Source organism: Miniopterus natalensis, chromosome 8, assembly GCF_054644295.1.
Source record: "Miniopterus natalensis isolate mMinNat1 chromosome 8, mMinNat1.hap1, whole genome shotgun sequence".
In the NCBI taxonomy this organism is placed as follows: domain Eukaryota; kingdom Metazoa; phylum Chordata; class Mammalia; order Chiroptera; family Miniopteridae; genus Miniopterus; species Miniopterus natalensis.
In genome coordinates, this window is record NC_142088.1 from 26,052,522 (window position 1) to 26,075,407 (window position 22,886).

Consider the following 22,886-nt stretch of genomic DNA (forward strand, 5'->3'; position numbering starts at 1 on the left):
TGTGTTTCATAAAATCCACATAACATGGCCACGGTTGCTATATTTATAAGACAAATTGTCCCTGAAGAAGTTTGAAGATGTGATTCTCAGGGGTATTTGTGCTGTGGATGAAAATGGAATCATTATGTTTGAACTCCCCTTGCTCACGTCAATGACTCCCACCTGCAGCCAATTCACTGGTTATAAGTAGCTATGCGTCCCCTTGTGGACCGCAGGCAGGGTAACCAGCCGGGGCCAGCCTGAGTCAAACTCCGGGTAAGATTTATTAGCCCTTGCTGTGTGTCTCGGTCCATTTCACACCTAGCGGTGAGCAACAATCTTGGGGTGGTGTGAGTCTGTATCGGATGCCTGTGTAAAGTGCATTTCTCAGTTTCGGGTTTTTTTAAGATTGGTTTGGGGTGCTCTTTTGTTTGATTGCTTAAGAATTTCACTTTTTTGGAGATAACAAAGTGCACTTTTTTCAAAGATAAAACGATATACTCAGACTTGGTCAGTTGTATTCATGATCACTTTGCTTATTACCATATAATGTTCCATTATCGTGGACTCCTTTAAGCTAATCACCTGGGTTTTGGAGGTCGTATTTGCAAATGAATGTGGGGAAAAAGAGGGGAACCAAATTGTGGTGAACCAAGATACTGTTTCTTTTTTATCGCCCTTTAAAAATGTTTCTTTCTTTAGTCTCCTTTCCCTCTCTCTCCCTCCCTCTCTCCCTCTTTCCCTCTCTCTGTCTCTGTCTCTGTCTCTGTCTCTGTCTCTGTCTCTGTCTCTGTCTCTCTCTCAGCTGTGACCGTGGCTCTTTCCCTCACCCTACCCTTCCCTCAGCTGCGTTCCACCATGCCCAAAGCACTGCTGCTGTGTGTTGCCCTGGTGCTACTCGGGCCTATCCATGGAGCCACACTGAGAAACAGGGAGAAATGGAAGCCACTCAGCAACCCCAGAAATCGAGACCTGGTAAGAACACACACTGGGACGTGCTGGGCTGCAGGGGGATCGGTGCCTCTCTGGATCTGTGTGCACTGCACTCTGCCAGAGCACAGTGCAGAGGAGGCTGCCAAGGGCTGAGAAGATGCCCCAACAGGACCAGACCAGAGTTTTGCCAGCCTCGTAGCTGCCATCCTATTGTTCCTCTAGCCAAGATACATTCCTTTCTGTAAGGAGAAACATTTATATTTAGAAATGATCTAATACACACAGGGCACATTGCATTTGTAAGTGATCTTTTATGCACATTGATGAGAAATATAACAATATAGGATTAAAACAATCAAATAGCCCTTTGCACAGCTTCTATGTATACATTCACTTCCTCAAGGGAAGCTGAAAAGTTCATGTCTGAACAAAAACTATTTCAGAAGATGATGATTGGGGCCTTTTTATTTTCAATCGGAGAGGAGGCGCCAAGCTCTGATCACTGTGGAGTTCAATTTAATCTCTGATGTTGGTTCAAAGATGGTTTACAACGCCCCTCTGACTGGTGCTGTTAAGTAATTGATATTCCTCGCTTGATTTCCACCAAGAATGGTGAATGATCTTGTTTGGGGTTGAAATGTCAGGAAGAAGGAAGGGTGGAGAACAGTGGAGGGGGAGGGGGAGAAGTAGCCAAAGCCTGTACTTCTATGTCTGAGTTTTCCACCTCCTGCCTCTTAAATAAGCCCTAAAGTCAATTGGGAGGGAGTAGGGGGAATATTAATCTTTGAGTATTTTGAATGTTTAATTTATATATATATGGCAACTGAACATTTTCTTCAGTTTTTCAGAACTCTTCAGGCATATTTTAGGGGAAGAGGTCTTGACCTTGAAAGGTTTGAAGATACTTTCTCCGCGAATGGGAACCCCAGCCCTCTCTCTTTGCAGCCTGAACTTCTTGCCTCTGCGTTTGCTGATTATGAAGCGCAGAAAAACTCCTTTCCCAATGACCTCAAAGGCTGAATATTTCTTCTGAGAGCAGGTAGAAGGTATCCCTTTACTCCCAAACACACAACTCAGTCAAAGAGATTTTGAAAGTATTTATCTGAAAAATGATTTTATTTCCTCATAGAAATAAATGCTTAGTTTAGAAGATACTCATCACTGGTAACATGTAGATTTGGTTCAGGTATTTCATGTCTGGTTTTAAAAAGCAATGACAGTTGTGATTTTTTTTAAGCAGTTTTCTGGGAAGAGATATAGTAAAATAATAGAATTATCACTCTTAATAGGATTATCACATTTAATAGAATACCACACACTTTTACCTATACCCTTTTTTTTCAGACCAGGTCATATAGCTAAGCTGAATTTTTCTCATAGGAAAAAAGTTAGAAATGTATTTGTGTTTAATATTTGAATTTTATTATTCTTATTACTTTAGCAATCATACCAAATGAGTACCTGACATTTAAAAAAATAGGTATGGTGCATTCCAAGAAAATACATTATGATTCTAATCTATTAGCTTTTTGTTCAGCTGAATAATAAAGGGAACTGAACCATAATTAAAATCTACTCCTATGCAAGGTGAGAATGAAACTGCGAGAAAATATACTGCTATTGCACTTTACTGTGCGTGTGAAAGGATGTTGACTATCAGTCCTTTTAAATGTGATGACTTAAAAAAAAAAAAAAAGTTCTAAAAAGAAGATGCAACTTACCATGTGGTAAATGCACTTGATAACTCCCCTACTTGAGAAAATAAAATGGAACAAACAGAAAGATGTTAATGAAGCATTCCCTGAACTATTTTTCACACTTAGGCCCTAGGCTATCAGCAACTAACACAGAATGGTTATTTATACCACAGTACCTACTTTAGCATAAGACACTACTGCATGCAATTTGCTTGCAAGCCTTGGTTCCTTCAGCTATAAATTGCAGATATTAATCTCTAACTCACAGAAAGTATCAGAGAAACTATCAAATGCATTCTTTCCTGTGAGTGTGGAATGAGGTCATGCTTGAGGGCAGGACACAGAGAAAGCACGAGTGGGCGCTATCATAATATAATGGGACTCCTTCAACACAGTGAAAGAAGCAAAGCTTCTGACTTGGAGAATATTTTATAATTATAAGCGCTCCTTTCCTTACATCTCTGATTAGAAAATAAAGACAAAAAGAGTTTTTGTTGAAATACATTGACCTTTGAGTCTTTGTGTTACTTGTATAGTCTTCATTTTCTGTCTCATTAGAACAGCTTCTTGTTCTTTCAGGTATCTGGCTATCATAAACCACAGAGGAAACCTCTCGTTAGAAAAATTCTATCGTGATCATCGCTAAACTACCCCCTCTCTGCTTTTGTCAATTTATAATGATTTTATGCATATAAGTCACATAATTTGTTTTTTTCCCCCCACTCTATAACTGTAAATATCAATGTAGAGCACTACATATATTTGTAAAAATTACAAAACACTATAAAGTCAATAGAAATGACCTAAATTATGTTTCCTTTAAGCTTGTCTTATATGTATATATTACATTTTTAACAATCAATATTTTCATTTGAAAGGGATATTGCTCGTTTATACTTTAGTTCACTATATGTACTAGGGATTTGGGTTTAAAATTTGTCTTTTCCTGGAAAGAACATTCGCACTTTTAGTACATGCTGTTGAAAGACCTCCCAGTCTTAGTTCCATACCAAAGATAAGTGATAAATATCCACAATTAGGTTGAAACAGAAAGCAAAGCAACATGGGATTCTAGAAGTTGCTGAGGTCCCTGGGAGATGTCCTCTGCCACTATGTTCAGAGGTGGACACCCTGCTACATCAAATATCCTAGCCTGCCTCAGCTCTGGCTCTCCCGCACACAACTCCTCAAGAAGGGAGGGTAGATAGCCAGGGGGAAAGGGGATGGGGGTAGGTGGAGGTGGGGAAAGTGGGGGGAAAGGGGGACAGAAAGAAACTTTGCTTGGGGCAATGGGCGCATGAGGCAGTGTGCAGATGATGTTTCATTGAGTTGTACACTTGAAACCTGTATTGTTTTGCGAATCAGTGTTACCCCAATAAACTCAATTTTTAAAAAGGGAGGGTAGAAACCAGTGTGGGTGACAACCAACCCTCTCCCCTCCCTCCTGCTTTGGCTGAATTATTCTGATTCTTATATCCTCGTTTGGAATAACTACTCCTGTATGTTTATGGAGAGCTGCATCATCTTCTCTGAGATTGCCGCAAAAGGATCATGGTACTAGATGCAAACGCTGGTGGCCTAATAACACTAGTCTGTACATTCCAAGTTAGTTTTCTGTGGCTTTTTTGTGGATTGATATTGAATATCATGAGTAGCATTTAGGCAACAACAGAGTCTGTGTCTGATTTAATATGTTCTCTTGTAACTAGTTATGTATGTGTCTGTTTTCCTGGAGGGTTGTGAGGTCTTTGTTAGCCATTTCCATTTCTCCAGCACCTAGCACAATGCCTAGCATGTAGTAAGTGTTCAATAAATACTTGTTGAATTGAATTAAATGTGTGCTATTCTGCTGCTGTTCACACAGTAATGGAAGCTGATTCTAGTTAATGTCAAGAATATTTTTCACCACTTAAAATATACAAGTAATTATTGATGAGCTATTCCTCATAAAAATTTAGCCTATTCAGATAAATGGTGGAATTGAAGGGAGTGTCTCACACTGTCCTGTTCCACCCAAGTACCAGTGACTGGTTTTCCCTTTCCTCTCGCCACCCCTGCTTCTGGGTGTCAAGACCTCCACAAGGAAATGCTTACTAGGTCAGGGCCTTTGAAAAGGAAGAGCATCCACATGGGGACTTTTTGTTATGAGCTTGCAAAGTCTCAGGGAAGGCCATGTACCCTTCTGGAAGATTCCTCACAATTGGCAGGTAGCTGTTGATGAAAGGCCTACTGTCCACACTGACTAGAGATTCTTAATGATGATGCTATTGGCAGTTGGGGAAGGTCAAGTCATCACTGTGTGTCATGATTTATCACACCTTGTCCCCAGACACTATATATTAGTAGTTTCCCCACCACTGCCCTATTATGTTGACAATCAAAACCTCCCTACACATATTTCTATAAGCCCACGGGGGAAGTGATTTTGCTCTTGGCTGAGAACCATTGCTAGGAAAACAGCAGAAGTGTAGTGTTTCCTTCAGTGGCAATAAATGTTCTGCATGTGATCCGGGCTCTCAGGGGTTGATGGGTACTTCTCTACATAGGTCCTTACAGTCTCTGAACACTGACTCTGTTCCTCTTTGATAAGCACCCCTGTTGTCCCCTATCCCAGATCTAGGGAGGTAAAAACGGTTAAGGGTGTGAGGTTTTACCTTGCCTGCAAGCTACATGCTCTCCTGCTACAGTTTCACAGATCTTGGCAGAGACATGAGACTCCTGGGTCTGAAGCAATGGATTTGATTACTTACGGTGCAGCACACAGCATGAGTTTCACATTCACCTTGGTTCTTCTTATCTCTCGAGCATCATGGGGCCATGGAGCTGGGTCCAGGTGTACGCCGTGCACCAGTGGGTTTATGCCACAGCTGAGGATCCCCAAACTCAGGAAACCCCCACTCTTATAAGGGGCTATTAGCAAACATGCTCAACCTTTGCCCCAGAGAGAAACATTATCTTTATTATACTGATCGGAAAACAAATTTCCCCTCTGCCCCAGAGGGAGTCAGTATCTCTATCTTTCAAGGATGTTTTCCTCGAAAAGACAGCCCAGAATGAAAGCTGTCACAAGCTTTTACAAAAAGTGAAAGAGCCATGGAAAAACTGTCTCCTCAGAAGGGTCACACCCCATTCTGGCTCCTCCTCTTGACAACTATAAAGGATGAAGTTATTTCCTCCCTTGTACCCTTAATTCTATTCTGATGACACAGATTCAATGTTCTGCTTTCTTCAGAATTTCCACTTGGTTCTCAGAAATGGGCCTGAAAGTCTAAAACGTTTCTTTGTGCTATTTGCATTACTGCCATAACAATTCCACCTCATCTCCAGGTAATGTGGATGCCCTCTGAGTCACCGGGGGACAAATCACCTACAGGGCAGTGGAGAAAAGGGAACCAGAGAGATTACCGTTTCAAGTTATATGGCTACATTCTGATCTGTAAAGGAACTTTCAAGTCATAGAGGTGTCTTGTAGCAGAAAAACTGTCCTTGCACCCACCGTCCCCCTATTGTCCACAACACGGATCTGTTATTCCCGTGTTCCAGGCAGCCTGTAATACACAGGCGAGCCTAAGCCGTCTTGGTTTTTTCTCCTTACCAGGCGACCCCCATTCCTTCTTCCATTCCCTTCTTTTCTTCTAGGACCGTTAGGACTAGGGACTTCTGACTTTTCCTTTAGGTGCAGTTTCCTGACGACCCCAGAGATTCACGAGAGAATTTCCCTGTCAGTGATTTCTGTGGATTCCCTCCATCCAGCCTGCCCTGCTAGGTCCCTGTATTTATACCCGGCTAGAGCCCTGAGGATACTTCGTCATGAGAAAGGGGGTGAGTTTCAGCGCGAGGGTTGTCCCCTCGCCGGGCAGTGCCCCTCTCGCGGGCCCTGGCCGCGCCCTTGCCCTTGTTGCTTGTCGCCTGGATTGTCGGGACGAGGCGCCCATGGCCAGGCCGCAGGCTCCTGTGCCTTGTCTCTGACCTCGGCGGCATGTCAACGGCATTCTCCATACCCCAATTCCCTTGCCCGTTTCTAAGGCGCTTTCAATTTCATCCAGTTTAACCCGTAAACGCGCTTTGGGCACAGATCACTGAGCTACAGAGGGGAGGCCACACAGCTGCCCCGGCGGGCGGGTCCTCGGGATGCTGACGGCCGGCGCCTCCTGGGTGAGAGCAGAAAGAGCTACGATACCAGGTACAACGCAAACCCAAGGCGCAGGTGGGCAGCGGGGGGCAGCCCCGGGGAGGGGAGGCAGCACAGTTCATTAATTCCACACATGGGATTTGCAGGCAGGTAGGAGGCAGGAGGCCAGGGCTCCAATCCTGGCTCGACGCTGATGGGACGCGGGCCCTGGAATCGGGAGTGACAGCGTCCGCTTTTAAGAAGTGTCCTCAGGCTTGGGTGCGACGCGCGTGAGGCGGCGGGCGGGCGACGGCGAGCGGCGACCGCTCCCAGGGACGCCGCGGGCGGAGCCAGAGCGGACGCGCTGGTCCAGGCCGAGGAGCCCGCGGCAAGGGCGTGCCGGAGGCTTTGTGGAAGGAGGAAGGAGCGGTGCCGCTGGCGGGGGAGGTAGCAGTCAGGCTGTAAACTGCAGCAGGATTTTCGCTTTCTGAGGCGGGGAAACTTGGAAAGTGGAACATGCGGCAGAGCAAATGATTGGGTCTAAAAAACCACTACGGCAAAGATCAAATTACCTTAAACAAACATTCAGAAGAGGAAGTAGGCCGGGAGAATCTCAATGAAGAATTGAGGGACATGGTCTAGATTAAGTAATAGCTCTTTAAGGCACTTTTTCCCCCCAAGTCCCTCATGGTAAGAAGCAGGAGGCCCGAGCGGGCGGGCGCGGCGCGCAGGAAGGCTCCGCCGGAAGAGCCCTTCCGGAAGGGTCCGGCCAGCGCCATCCGGAAGGAGGTCGGGCCAAGCGCTCCCCGGAACCCGAGCGCGGCGGCTGCGGCGGCTGCGGCTGCGGCGCAGGCCGGGCTCATTTCCCGGTAGGACGCCGGGTCCCGCTGTCGGCGTTCCGGCGCGGGGTTGAGTCTGGGAGGCGTTGTCTCTCGTTTTCTCTGCGGACTCTTTATAGCTGGACCTTGCAGATATGTCGGGGTTCAGCCCAGAATTAATCGACTACCTGGAAGGGAAGATCTCCTTTGAGGAGTTCGAAAGGCGGAGAGAAGAGAGGAAAACCCGCGAGAAGAAAGTGAGGAGACGCGGGGCTAGAATGCTTCTCACTGTCTTGTCGCCCTCATACGCTTAGAGAATGTGGGGGACCCAGGTGACCCCATTCGCTGTGTTGGGCGGGCCTTGAACTCCCAGCAGCTTCTTCCCCTTCTTACCAGAACTGCGGTTCTCACTTCTCAGCCCTGTGCCGAGCTCCTCTTTTTTTACTTGTGGGTAGCTTAACACTGGTAGGTTAAATGGGGGCGGGGTGGGGGCGGGGGAGGGTTTGGGGTCAGAGTAGCTGGTTCTAGGCCTAGGTTGCCGCTAAGTTTTTGTGACTTTCGGTGAGCAGCTCACCTCTCTTCTTTAGGGCTCAGCTTCTAATTTTTAAGCGGAGGGATTTGAGATCCCATTTTTGAGGAGGCTCCCAATGATGTAATGTGATCTTCCACAAAAACGTGAATTTTCTTGTCGGTTAACAAAATCTTCACTCACATATTTTTCATACTTATGAATGAATGTCTGAATTTTCTGTATATTCTCACTTACTTGAAGTCTGAGGGAAAATAAAATTGCACCTTTTGCGATTAGTTGGTGGATTCTTTCTTAACTCATGCAACTAATAGTACCCTGTCGATTTTCATAGATAGCTAGGATACAATGTGCAGATTAATGAAATCCTCATGCTATGTTTTTATTATTTTTCACAAATGATTGATTCATACTGAAGGATGAGACCTAAGTATTTTGTAATGCTTTGACAATATTCAAATTTAGATTCCACATACTGTTTGGGTGAAGAGCTCAAGTTTTACATAAGTAGAAAGTGAGGCAAATGCCCTGTTTTCAACTGGAGAGAGCTAAATCTGCATTAGTTTTTGGAATCATTAATTAATTTTCAATGACAGAATCTTCAGGAAAAAGGAAAGCCATCAGCTGAGGAAAACCCAAATGACTCTGAAGTTCCATCATCGTCAGGAATTGGCTCTACCAAATCCCAGGACAAAGATGCCAATGAAGGTATGTTACGATCATTTGCTACCTGAATTAAATGTTAAGAGTACCTAATAACTTAGTGAAAACATTTGTTCATTGCAGTGGCATTCTGTTGATTTCCTGGTTTATTAGGAGCATAGTGCATAGTATACAATAGGTGCTTAATAAATATTTGTTGAATTATTAAATATGGTGAAGGTCAGTCTTATGGGTTATTTTTGTGGAAAAGTGTTCCAAATTGACATCAGTGTTTGGGAGCCCTTTTTAGATTTTTTTTTTTTTTTTTTAATCCTCACCCGAGAATATGCTTTTATTGATGTTTTTTAGAGAGGAGAAAGGGAGAGAGTGGGAAACACTTATCAGTTGCCTCCTGTACCTGCCCTGACTGGGGATTGAACCGGCAACCTAGGTATGTGCCCTGACCAGAAATCGAACCCGCAGCCCTTTGGTGTACGGGATGACTCTCCAACCAACGGAGCGACCCAGCCAGGGCTAGAATTATTTAATTGGTTCTCAGTTGATTACTAGTTATTTCCAGACTATACTCCCCAAAATTGTAATGAATTATATTTATATACAGAGTGGCTTTTAAAACATTGCTTTAGCCATAGGAGATATGGTGGAAATATCAGAATGGAAGTCCTGTTGGATGCCCAGATGGGACCTCACACACTACATAGGCACCTCATTCCAGGACCCAGTCCTCAGCTCCGCATGTCCAGATACTAAATTTTGTTAGTGCACCCAGACTAATTAAACTCATCAGAGCATAACTGATGAACTTACATACAGACTTACTAATTTCCAGTGATCAATATACCTTTCTAGTGATTAAAATATTGATAATAATTCATGGTATCCATTTACCTATACCAAGTTTCCTGGGATGCTGAACTGTCAGTAGAATGTAGCTTCCTGTGTAGGGTCTGATTGAGAACTAAATTAAATTTGCTCATCCTAGAGGGTAGAAGTAGAGGCTGTTTCCCCCGCCCTAAAGAAATAAGCCTTTTTACACAGAGAAAACAAACAGGCTTTATTCCTAACTCCTTGGGAAAAGTTGGGAAGAAATGGCAAAATGGGGAGAAAGTTGGGGTTACAGTTTCTTACCTTGACAGGTGAGTGGGATGGAAGAGTGGGTTGAAGTTTTTCTAACAATCTGTGGGTCCTTCCTTAGCCACTCAGGGCCACTCTTCCATCATCAGGCCTTTAAAGGTACAGCTGCGGTAGCAGGCACCACTGGTGCCTACTAGTCCTCTTGCCTAAAGCTGTCCCTGACAGGTGGCCATCAGGCCCTTCCTTAAATAAAGGGGGTTAATTGAATCTAATCTAGCTCATCATGAGCAGTCAGGCACAGGAGGAATGAAGGGCCTCAGCTCAAATAATTCCATCAGTCCCTTCAAGATATAAAGCTCCCAGTGCCCAAGAAGGAATTGTCCTAGAACTTTATCAAGACCTTTGGTCAGTGTGGGTATATGTTCAGAGCAGAAGAAAGGGGTCAGTTTTGCTCTGGCTGGTGTGGCACAGTGGTTGGAACGTTGGCCCACACACGGAAGGGTCTCGGGTTCCATTCTCTGTGAAGAGCACGTATCTGGGTTGCAAGTTCAATCCCCAGCCCCGGTTGGAGCTCATGCAGGAAGCAACCAGTCGATATGTCTCTCACATTGATGTTTCTCCCCCCTCCCTTTCTCTTTCTCTAAAAATCAATGAAAAAAATATCCTGTGGTGAGGATTAACAAAAATAAAAAGGGGTCAATTTTGAACAGTTTTGGCAAACTCTGCTAATTGGATTATATGGCCATTGTCTTTTTCCTCCTATACGTTGCTGAATACCACTGCTAAATTCTTTTTTTGTTGTTGTTAATCCTCCACTGAGGATATTTTTTCCATTGATTTTTAGAGAGAGTAGAAGGGTGGGTTGGGAGGAGAGAACCTGCAACCCAAGTATGTGCCCTTGACTGAGAATTGAACCCATGAACCTTCGTTGTTTGAGCTGATGCTCCAACCACTGAGCTACACAAGCAAGGGCAACCACTACTTAAGTCTTGCTCTTGAGCATTTTTCCTACACACCATGCAAATAGGGCCGCCTTTTAATTTTAATTGTTGCTGATAATAAAAACTACTGTACAATTAATTTTTGTATATTTACCCTATATCCAGGAACCTTGCTAAGTTCATGTATTCTGACAGTGTATGATTTATGTATGTAGAAGATCATGTACAGTTTGTGTGTAGATTCTTAGGTATCTTCTTTGTACATAAATCATACCATTAATGACAGTTTTAATTCTTCTTTGCCATCTGTATGTCTTTTATTTCTATTTCCTTATTATTAACTAGGACCTCCAGTAAAATGTTGAAAGCAGTAGTGATAGCAGGCATACTTGTCTCAGTCTCAGTAACTGAAAAATTCACTATTAACTGTGTTTGTGGAAAACTTTTTGGATACTCTCTATCAAATTAAAGATATTCCCTTCCATTTCTAGTTGACCAAGAATTTTTACTAGGAATGGGTGTTGGATTTTATCAAATACTTTTCTGTGTTTATCAAGATGATCATACAATTTCCCCCTTTTTTTTGTTACTATAATAAATTTTATTGATTGGTAGGGTTTTATTTTACACATTTTCATATTTATTTTCGATGTTCAGAATTCTTGAAGAAGAAGATTGTTATAACTTCATAGTGATAATTATTGTTGCTCAGAAGATGTGGATTTTTAAATTCCGTTCTTTCTTAAACATATTAACTCATTTATCCAGCATCTTTGAGGTGTTTCACCTAAGTGAATAAGCTTAAGGATTTTTTTTAAACACAAAGATACATATGTTTTTAAAATTTTAACTATTTTGTTGGAACTTTTAAAAATATGTTACATTCTGCTTTAACAGAAAATTGACTTCTAAACTTAACCTTGATCATTCAAGATCATCATTATGAACTTAAAAAATACTCTAGTGGTGTTCTCAGATATATATGAAGTATGCCATGTTACTTTTTGTTTCTGAAATAATAATACTATTTTGATATTAATAATAGCATTGCGCTCTTACTACATTATTCTAAACGCATATAAATAAAAACTCACCTCATCCTCAGAGTAGCACTATAAGACAAACATTATTAACCCAGTTTTACAGATGAGGAAATGGAGGTACAGAGAACTTCAGTAATTTGCCCAAAGTAACACATGTAGTGATAGATGGAGATGAAGTTTGAAACCAGTCAGCTTGGCTCTAGAAGCCTCACCTATAACAACTATGCTATACCACCTGGTTCTATACCACCAGACTTATTTCGTTCTTAGGTCTGTGTTTTAAAAATGCTTTTTTTCTTTTTTTTCTCGTTTTTACTATTACTGTGCATGCTTCTGACTTCCCATTTAATTTTGCCTGTGTATCTAGATGAGGCCCCAAGGGGAGTGTTCATTTGTCTGGTGTTTTTGTTGTTGTTGTTAATCCTCACTTGAGGATATTTTTCCCATTGATTTTTTTTTAGAGAGAACGGGAGGGAGGAGAGACAGGGAGAGAGAAACATCAATGTGATTGCCTCCCATACGTGCCCCAACATGGGCCAGGGATTGAACCGCCAACTGTGATACATGCTCTTCACTGGAATCAAACATGAGACCCTTCAGTGCATAGGCCGACATTCTAACCACTGAGCCAGACTGGCTAGGGCATTATTTGTCTGTTTTTTGCTTTCAAGTTTGCTGCAATAGAAATTTATATTATAGCCCTGCCGGGCGTGGCTCAGCAATTGAGCATCGACCTAGGATCCAGGAGATTGAGGTTCCATTCCTGGTCAGGGCACATGCCCGGGTTGTGGGCTCGATCCCCAGTCAGGGGCGTGCAGGAGGCAGCCGATCAATGACTCTCTCATCATTGATGTTTCTCTCTCTTCTCTCCCTCTCCCTTCCTCTCTCTGAAATCAATAAAGATATATTTAAAAAAAAAAAAAAAGAAATTTATATTGCAGAAAATACTGTTTTGTTTTCTTTTGCTTACTGCGTGTTCTAAAGATTTTCCCCGTCCCTCAATTTCAATGTCTTTCTTCAGGAGAAACATCAGATGGAGTTAGTAAGTCGGTTCACAAGGTCTTTGCTTTTATGCTGGGAGAGAATGAAGAGGAGGAGGAGGAGGAGAGAGGGAGGAGGAGGAGGAGGAGGAGGAGGAGGCGTCTGAGCAGCCCACCGCAGGCGATGTGTTTGTGCTGGAGATGGTTCTCAATCGGGAGACCAAGAAAATGATGAAAGTAAGTTGTTACTTAGTTTGGTAATATAAACAGAATGTGAAAGCGTGACATTGAAAAAATTCAAACTGTAAAGAGGAAATACTGTGAGACAACTATGGTTACTGGTTTCTTACGTTTCACTTAGAGATTTTTTTTTAATGTAAAACTTTAATTATTTCATGTGTCAAAAGGTGCTATAGTTTTGCTATTAAAAGGTCCATATTGATATTTTTTACAGCTTCAATCTGAGTAGATAGATTTGAAAGATGGAGGATCTTCAGTAGATTGCATCATATACGTCCCCTGCCATAGAAATTCATTTTGCAGCATCCAGTTCTGCATTTGTTACTGTTCTAATCAGTAATTTAGTAATTCCTGATCACCGTTGGTTTTGCTTTCTTTAAATAGTTTACTGCGCTTTAAACTTTGTACTGTAGGAAATTTTTTTTTTTTTTTTTTTTAATTTTCTGAGGTGCTTGTTTATCATAGAATAATTTCTGTTATTTCCTGCAATTGAAATTAGGCATTTAGTCCTTAGGTCTGAATGTAGATTGAAAAATTTTAAGGAAGAATTTCAGTTATGTTATAGTTTGTATTTATTAATGTGGTTGGAATTGAAATCTAACATATTACTGTATTTTAACCTAAATGTCATTTTGGTTCTGTACAGGAGAAAAGGCCTCGGAGTAAACTTCCCAGAGCTCTGAGAGGTCTCATGGGCGAAGCCAACATTCGCTTTGCTCGAGGAGAACATGAAGAGGCGATTTTGATGTGCATGGAAATCATAAGACAAGGTGTTTTTTGTGGGGATTATTGACAGTTGCAGTTTATCCTTAGCAAAGGGGAATTTTCATGAGGGGGGCGTGGCGGAGAGTAGGGGTTTTCATGAAATTACACTTTACTTAGAGAAGAGAATGCTTTAAAAAGGCCATAAATGTATGAAATAAAATAAAGCAAATATAATCTAGTGTTTATTCTAAGTTCCATTAAGTAGTTTGTATAATTCTAATAGAGTTATTTAAAGAGTTTAAATATTAGAAGAAGGATCCATAGTTTGAACCATGGGATTTGACATCAACTCAAGCTTCTTCCCTCAGCAAATGGAATTTTTTTTTTTTAATTCATTATAGCTCCCCTGGCTTATGAGCCATTCTCTACTCTTGCCATGATATATGAGGACCAAGGTGACATGGAGAAATCACTGCAGTTTGAGTTGATTGCTGCACATTTAAACCCTAGTGACACTGAAGAATGGGTTAGATTGGCAGAAATGTCTCTGGAACAAGACAATATTAAGCAGGCTATTTTTTGCTACACAAAAGGTAATTAAAATGTTTTTCCCATTGTGTTCGATAAAATGTTACATAATCGGTTTTAAAAAAATAATTGTACTTGCTATTTTGGGGTGATGTTAGCTGAAATATATTCTATTCTGTTATACTAGAGGTATTTGGGTTTCATCTGTTTTCATGTTTCTCAGCAGCTTTATATTGTGAGCTAGTACAGTACAAGTTAGTAGAGCAGCAGAATTTTCACTTTTCCACCAAAGTCAGTGTTGGTTCTAAGCTCTTCCTTGAGGGTTGATATTAGACTGGAGTAACCAAATGAAGGTTAATATGAATCAGGTTCTGTCTGGTCTTACATCAAACTTAGTTGAAATTCTTGTGAAGGTAGATTTTTTCCTAAATAACAAGCTTACTTTCATAGGAGAATTAGTTTAGAGTGTTTATTAAATTTTCTGAAGAGAAGATGGGTCATACCCAGGTCCCATGAACTCCTTTTTATAATTAATCTATCTTTTTTTCTTTTTAGCTCTTAAATATGAACCTACTAATGTTCGCTATCTATGGGAACGATCAAGCCTTTATGAACAGATGGGAGATCATAAAATGGCAATGGATGGTTATAGGCGTATTTTAAACCTTTTGTCTCCGTCTGATGGAGACCGATTTATGCAGTTGGCTAGAGATATGGCAAAGTAAGTTTGGAGTGAAATGTATATAAATGCTGTTATTAATCATATTTTAGAAATCAAAGCATATATTTGAAGTAGAATATGCTTGTTATTGAGGTTCAAGAAAGTGTTTTGCTTCTTGTACTTTATATTGCGCTTAAGTATAAAGAGGTGGGGGGGTTGTTTTTTCAGTACTTTTGGGTTTCCAATCCATCTTGTGATTGCTTAGAAAAATTTGTATATTCAGTTACCTTTCATGTGCTCAGAAGCTTAAAGTGGAGCGTGTTCTGAAATGAGGACTAGATGCCCAGGTTTCCATAACTTGGGTGAAGTTATACACATTTGCAGTCATATTATTTTAAACTATTGCAAATGTGCTGTGAAATGTTTGTGATCTGGGATGTTCTGAATCGTTTTATCTTGAGCTAATAGTAGAATAACATTTTAAGATGAAATATTTTCTTTATAGTTAGCATCTGCTACTGACTTTGGTATATATTTTTTTCTGAAATATTATGTCCAACTGCGTTTACTTCTCTGATAAGCTGTATAGCAAAACACAGCAGGAAACATTTTGACTAAGTAATGCCTTGTGGTATGCTTTCTGTTCTAGAGATATCTATTATAATATTTCAGTCTAGCATTAACCATCATGATATGGGTATCTTAGGGTTAACCCTGTTAATTCCATGGCCATTGTCATGAAGATGCTTAGCTGTGAAATCACCCCCTATGCTCCCAAGGGTGGATTCTGTAGGCGTACTGGAAGCATTTTAGGAAATTGGTTAAGGCAAGGCAACCCTAAATTGATTCTTGTTGTATACAGTCAGCACTGAGGATCTTTCCAGGTTGTTGGCTATTAATCAAATCTCTAGCTGTCACAGTGGTTAGCCCAGTAAGCTTCTACTTAATGAACTAGTAGACAGTAAATTTGTCTTCCTGTGTATATTTTATAGTATTATTGGGACAGGGTGCTGATGAACAGTTCTCCCACTGCTGTAGAGGTCTTTGCTAAATGGAAATCTTATTACTGTAACTTCTGATTGATTAGGCTTGCTCTCAGTCTCTTTCCCTCCAGAAATATTTGTTGATTATAAATTATGTGTTAGGCACCGTGCAAGCACCAGGAGATCCAGTATTGAATGAATTTTAGAATTCCTTGCCCTTGTAGAGTTTACATTCTAGTTGAGGGAGATAGGCAGTACGGAAATGAACAATTAAATATATAGTATGTCAGATGTTGGTAAGTGATATGAAGAAAAACCAAGTGGAGAAGGGGGCTAGGAAGCTGAGGAATAGGAGTGTGTTATTTAAATAGGGTGACTGGAGAAGGACCTAATTCCCTGTGTTATGGTCATACGGACCTGAAAGGGAACTGAAGGAGGTAGGAGGCAGATACTAGGCAAGGGTATTACTGGCAAGGAAAATGGTAAGTGCAAAGGAATGCTCAGGGAACAACACGGAACCAGAAGGTTTAGGGGAGCATATCGGGGTAATGTCAGGAAAAGAGGTCTCACTTGGCCCTTGTGGGCCATTGTAAGGGCTTTGGCTTTCACTCCAAGTGAGTCTAGAAGCCATTGGAAGGTTTTGAGTAGAAGAGTGACATGATCTGATTAAATTTTAAATGCATCAGTTCTGGCTGCTCCTTTGAGAATAGATTAAGGAAAGGTAAGTGCAGAAGCAGGAATGTTATTGAAGAAAGCACTTCAAGGAGGAGGAATGACCATCTGTGTGAAATAGTGCAGATTATATAAAATGAGGACTGAGTATTGACATTGGAAATGGGGTGGGGGTCCTGGGGGACAGGCAACTCTTTGGAGAAATTTATAATAGGAACAGAAGAATGGGAAGTAATTGAAATGGGCTGTAGGAGTAAGAAATAATTTCTAACTTGGGAAAAATTACAATATATTTGTATTGAAATGGGAGTGATTTACAACTGAGGGACATAGTGAAGATTCATGAGAGAGGGAACAGTTGCTTGAGTGATATCCTTGAGGAGGTTGGAGAGAATCGAATCTAGGTGGGGATCAGCCTTATTATAAAGGAGAATGGAGAAGATACGTGGGTATGGGTAAGTAAGTAGATGTGTTGGGAATATGTGGGATGTCTGATTTAATTGTCTTGTAAAATAAGAAGCAAGGTGAGAGAGAATTTGGGAGAGTGTTGGCGGTCTGGAGAGAAGTTGTTAAATAGTTGTCTAGATCCTTAGGACCTTGCAACCCCACAGACTGGCCACATTTGCATTACTGTGGAGCCTGTCACAAATGTGGCATCTCAACCCTTCCCCAGCCCCACTGGATTAGAATATGCCTTGTTATAAGATCCCCAGCTGATCTGTATGCACATTCAAGTTTGAAAAGTACTAGACTAGGGAGCTCTAGTAAGATTGTTGATCAGCACCATGGGCCCACTGGAGGCTAGTGGTCACTAATTTAGAACGAGTGCTGTCAGCATGCTCAGCTGGGCAGCCGGTGGTGAAGAGTAGGCGTATTTGGATTAACTGGGGTTGGAGTCTTATCAGATGATTTTGATAAAGGGAGAGAAGGGCAGGAGAATTGAGGAGATTCACAAGGAAGTAATAATGTTGGACCATGGAGAAGGAGGAGAGTGAGAACAGGAAAGGTGCAGAGACAGTGAAGAAGTGGGAGGATCCATGATTTGTAGATCCCATTGGGTGAGAAGAGTTGCTGGTGTTGGACTACAGAGGGAATGAGCTGGGATGATATGAGGTAGCTTTGGGAGACTGAGGTGCTTGACGGTGACATTATTATTCTGACACTGGACATTTTTCTCTGAATCAGCTCTGATTATGATTTTAAAGAAGAGTTTTTCTATTCTCAAATTTTAAGAAAATGAAAATCAGTAGAGGGCCTAGGCAAGGAAATGGATTTTATAATCTGAGTTAAGTAAGCACTCATCCATTTTGTCATTTACTTTTTAGGAGTTACTATGAAGCCAATGATGTAACTTCAGCTATTAACATAATTGAAGAAGCTTTCTCAAAACACCAGGGCCTAGTCTCCATGGAAGATGTTAATATAGCAGCTGAACTGTACATTTCTAACAAACAATACGACAAAGCTTTGGAGGTAGGAACACTGTGTTTCTCTTTAGGTTTGAAACACATATCTATGTTCTAGGATGTCTTACAAATTGACAGTTCCTCATCGTAGTTATATCTATTACTTATGTACTAAATTACAGAAAGTCTATATGGAAACATATTTCTAGGTTCTGTATTTCATATGAAAGTTTCTGACTCAAAGGCTTTATGGAGAAAGTAATTATTCAGAGCACAGCTGTAATGATGCAGGCACCTCTTCTCTTTAATGCAACTGCAACTTCTACCATCCACAGAAAGTTACAAACTGCAGAAGTGCAAGTGTCCTATGAAGTTACTAAATAAATATATTATGAGAATTAAAAGTAAATCAACTAGTTTGTGAGGATAGAATTTAAAAGGCAGCTGTTCCCTGGGTGATCTACTATATAATAAATGGTCACAAATGTTCCTTCAGAGTAAATAAATAGTAAAAATTAATCCACTTTTTAGAATTAATGCACTTTAGGAACAAGAATAATTATGTTCAATAAACACATCATACTTCTGCATAATAAACCCATGTAAATATGACCTCTACTCCACTGAAAAACATGACCCTCTGTTCAAAGTAATAGAAGGCAAACTGTTAATCTCGGAGAAATACCAACTCTTCATATTTTAAAATGACAAATTAAAGGTAAAAATCTGAGAAAGAAGGAACAGTAACACCAGATGAAGCACTGCAGCCCAAATGAACTTGTAGTAGATCTGATACAATTAAAAAAAAACTACCTGCTGCATTTTAAGAAATTTTAATAAGTTTAGGAGGATAATGTCCTTAACAGCTAATTGAAAGACTATTCAAGTATTTAGTGATTTTAAAACCAGGTAACGTGGGATACACTTTATTTCTGAGACTATTAATAATCAAATATAAACACTACCAAAAAAATGACAAAAACACTGAAATAGAAATGGGTTTTTTACATTAACTGTGTTACATTTCAAACACTTTTATCACATCAGTCACCAAAGGGCCCAGGTATATACTGTCTATATAATATTAAATAAAGGCATAAGGAAACATGAAAGATTTTACTCCTATAATATGTATATAAAGGTAGGAAAGATAGTAATAAATATGAAATTAGTTATGTTTAGTAGGACAAAGGGAAACTACAGTCCTGTAGCACGAAGAAGTAGATTTATGAGAAATTAAAACAACTTAAGAATCAGGCTGTTTATAATAAAACTTGCTCTTTAAAATTTTTTCCCATTGGAAAACATTCAGCCTACATAAGAGAGATTAGTACAACAAACTCCCATCTCCCTCCCATTTAATACCTACTATTTAACTGTACAGGTGATTTGAAATTTAGCTTCCAAATTACTCTGAAGAACAGTAACTCCTCACTTAATGTTCTGCAACTTTAAGCAAAATGACAGATAACAAAACCAGTTTTACCACAGGCTAAAAGATGTAAACCCAAGTTAGTTCCCACAGCATCTCATCAGCATTATAATGAAATGACACTGAACAAAACATAATTCAAGGGCCTGCTATACATAAATTTTATCCTACCCAGCCTAAAAGCTACATAATTTAACTATTTACTAATGAGTTAATCCATAAATTTTCCTATCAATTGTTACCTATCAACTTTATAAGCTTCATGAGGACAAAGAATTCTGCCTGTGTGCTCACTCACAGTTCTATCCACAGTTCCTGGCATAATGGGTGTTCACAGGTGCCAGACATATCTGTACTTCAGGTAGCAGGACTCACCCAGACTAATTGCCATAATTCAATTGTTAATCTGTTGGGAAAAGTAGATTGTTTTGATACAGAGGAATTGCATATTTTCAGTTACGTATTAGTTAATATGAGTTAAAAATATGTGTCACAGTGGCTTCTTATATTTAAGAGGCTTGCTGTTGTTTTTTATAGCCCATTTATATGTTATAAGGAATATTTGAACTAAATGTACAAATCTTGCTTTGTGCAAAAGTTTTTCATACATACCTACCTACTATTTTTTTTCTTCCTCCTTCAATTCTTTTAGGTAATTATGGATTTTTCTGGAGTCATGCTAGAAAAGAAAACCACAGAAGAAGGCACTTCAGAGGAGAATAAAGGTTGTAGTTTTCTCTTCCTAGGGAAGTGTATATAACCCTTGCTGTTCATAATGTGGCGTTTTGAAATTGATGGCTCCTGTTTCATAGCAACTTTTCCCAAGGAACATTTTTTCTAGAGAGAGAGAGAGATCATGTCTTTTTCTTGTAATTATTCACTTACAAGTAATCTTATAAGAATATTCTCAATACGTCCATTGGAACATAGCTTTTCTTGCTGACCCAGGATCTTTTTAGTACTACATGAAGGAAGAATGGATTCCCAAACAGCTTACCAAAGCAATTTACTTTTCAAACAGGACTTAAAACGCTCTCTACTGATTTACTTTAAACTTAAGCATTGAAAACAGTGCAGCGAAGGCCGGGTGTGGCAGGGGCAGGGGCAGGCGGGAGCGAGGTGGAGGGAGTCAATGGGGGAAAAAAGGGGGACATCTGTACTTTCAACAATAAAGACAATTTTTTTTATGAAGTGCAAATATTAGAACAAAAAAAAATTCTACTTCAAACTTAAGCCTGGTATTTTATCCCTTTTTCAGTCTCTTTGTAGTAAAGACTAAAAGGCTTTTGAATTCAAGAAGACAAAAGAGAATACCTATGTCCTTGTTTGTCATTTTCATCTTTCTAGTTCTTTGTAGTTTTGATAGAAGGTGTAGGAGTTCATGTAGATTTTAGGTATTGGGAAAAACACATGAAGGATAATTGTTACCGCAGGACAGACTGCAGGAGGAATAAGCACCTAGTACTTGAGCTGGCCAAATTAAAACTGACTGTGGGATCATTTGCTTTGAATTAAGTAAATGAGATCTTATGTGGAAGATATGATTTGCTTCACTTGCCCCACATTCTAAACTTGCATATAGGAAGTCTTCTTGTCTGTCTGTCTAATCCACAGCTGGTGAGAGTGTTACCTGCACTATACCTGATGGCGTGCCAATAGATATCACAGTGAAGCTGATGGTCTGCCTCGTTCATCTCAACATCCTCGAACCACTTAATGTAAGTAACGTTAAGGTCTGTGCTTGAGATACTTCAGATCAAATTCACAATGTTTTGTTTAGATTACAAGAAATTATAAGTTGACTCTAGACTTCACATTTCTTAATAACCAGGAAGTCACTGTAAACATCTTTGTGTGGCTGTCTTATAAAAGCCAAGAGTGTTTTGGAACTGGGCTTATAATACAAATGAGGACAGTATAGAGCTCAGATTTTGAGATTGGGCCTTTTAGACAATTGGTAATTTCTGACAGCTGTTCTCTTTTGCTAACTTCACACTAAGTGTTTTATTAAATAAAAGAATTGGGCATTTACTTTGCAGACTTTAGGATAGGTATTGAATAAAATAAATCCCTGCCCACATGGATCTTTTGTCCTAATGGGATCAGATCAATAATAAGCAAAATAAATATGTAAAATATAGAATGTTAGTTGGTGATAAATGCTCTGGAGAAAAATAAAACAGGGAAGAAGAATTCGGAATATTGCGGGTGGGAAGAGCTGCAGTTTTAAATAGGGTGGTCAGGAAAGGCCTCCCTGAAAAGGTGACATTTGAATGATGACTTGAAGGAAGTAAGCCATGCTGGAATCTGAGGGGACAGCTTTCCAGAAACATAGCCAACACAGAGACCCTGACGCATGGGTATATTGGCCTTGATAGAGGAAGAGCACAGATCAGTGTTGTCTTAGCCTCTTCCATGTCTGCCTTATAATAGGCCATCAAAAGTAATGTGACAAGTGAGTGGATAATGGAAGTATGAGTTCTTTTTAATAGAGATACAAAAGTGAATAGAAAAATGATTACTGAAAGCTGTTTTATTAAGCCTTGCTCTTTAGGCTTGCCCCAGATAACTGATGTATGTGTGAAAAAGAGAAACAGATGTGCACATTTATCTTGAAGTTTGACTTGGGCTTTAATTTTGATGTCTAGCCTCTCTTGACGACACTAGTGGAGCAGAACCCTGAGGATATGGGAGACCTCTACCTAGACGTGGCTGAAGCTTTCCTGGATGTTGGTGAATATGGCTCTGCGCTTCCTCTCCTCAGCGCTCTAGTCTGCTCCGAAAGATATAACCTCGCAGTCGTTTGGCTTCGGCATGCAGGTAGTATTTTTCTGTGGGAGGGGATTGTAATCATATATATAGGTAAGAACTTACTTTCCCAAGATAGTAGAAATTGTTATAAAATATTAATGTGTTAGTGAAAGTATTTTGGGTTTCAGGGAAGATTTTTGAAAGTTAGTATTTTAAATGGTCTTGGTACATCACAAAGTGATTTCCCCTCACTAATGCTTTGGAGGAATGATTCATGTCATGGTACCAGAGTGAAGTAGGACTAACATTTCCCTGTTAAAAATACTTTAAATACCTATCTCTTACCTGTCTTAACCATAGCCTCTGGTTTCTGCTACTAGGCTATCAGACTTGGGGTGCAATCTCATTTTTGAAGAACTTTTATGGATTTATATTTAATATGTTATTTTGAAAAAAATTAATGTATTTTTCAATGTTCTTTGAGCCGAAAATATGCTCAAGATTGGGTTTTAGCTGTCATTTTATTTCTAAGTCCACAGTAATCTGAATAAATTTTGTATCTGAGTCCACACTGATCAGAAATAAATCATTTAGAGTAGAAAAAAATAGCTTAAGAAATACAACTAAATCTCTTAAAGAAACATGAAAGCCAAAAATATTCTAATAGGATTTCCTATTGAATCAACATAAAAGATGCATTAAAGCTTGAATAGCCTTGTTTAAAATACCACATGATGGCA

At 40.1% G+C, this 22,886-nt stretch overlaps 2 protein-coding genes and 1 long non-coding RNA gene across 3 annotated transcripts in view; 2 read left to right on the plus strand and 1 right to left on the minus strand.

Annotated features, from left to right (window-relative positions):
- The first annotated feature begins 837 nt into the window (after positions 1 to 837).
- Positions 838 to 1,943, plus strand: C8H2orf66 (chromosome 8 C2orf66 homolog). Its single transcript, XM_016219149.2, has 2 exons — positions 838 to 954; positions 1,753 to 1,943. Exons 1-2 carry the CDS (start codon positions 838 to 840, stop codon positions 1,930 to 1,932), a joined length of 297 nt encoding a protein of 98 aa, XP_016074635.2. The 3' UTR covers positions 1,933 to 1,943.
- Positions 1,944 to 2,009: 66 nt separating this feature from the next.
- On the minus strand, positions 2,010 to 5,616 carry LOC107542019 (uncharacterized). The gene is made up of 2 exons (XR_015714915.1): positions 5,264 to 5,616; positions 2,010 to 2,156 (listed from the first exon to the last, which is right to left on the minus strand). It is a non-coding gene; the product is annotated as an uncharacterized LOC107542019 (long non-coding RNA).
- Positions 5,617 to 7,589: 1,973 nt separating this feature from the next.
- The window catches only part of GTF3C3 (general transcription factor IIIC subunit 3), a 28,944-nt gene continuing 13,647 nt past the window's right edge, over positions 7,590 to 22,886 (plus strand). The window contains 11 exon segments of the mRNA XM_016218974.2: positions 7,590 to 7,795; positions 8,664 to 8,775; positions 12,810 to 12,892; positions 12,895 to 13,005; positions 13,655 to 13,778; positions 14,115 to 14,306; positions 14,797 to 14,962; positions 17,883 to 18,030; positions 20,048 to 20,120; positions 21,010 to 21,113; positions 22,044 to 22,215. Of these exon segments, the coding sequence (XP_016074460.2) occupies positions 7,694 to 7,795; positions 8,664 to 8,775; positions 12,810 to 12,892; positions 12,895 to 13,005; positions 13,655 to 13,778; positions 14,115 to 14,306; positions 14,797 to 14,962; positions 17,883 to 18,030; positions 20,048 to 20,120; positions 21,010 to 21,113; positions 22,044 to 22,215 (1,387 nt within the window). The 5' untranslated portion in view covers positions 7,590 to 7,693.

Excerpts from the sequence above, each read along its gene's own strand:
- C8H2orf66 (XM_016219149.2), top strand. The coding sequence starts at position 838 with ATGCCCAAAGCACTGCTGCTGTGTGTTGCCCTGGTGCTACTCGGGCCT. Across the intron at positions 955-1,752 it reads ACCCCAGAAATCGAGACCTG|TTTTTCAGAACTCTTCAGGC; the intron begins GTAAGAACACAC and ends CATTTTCTTCAG.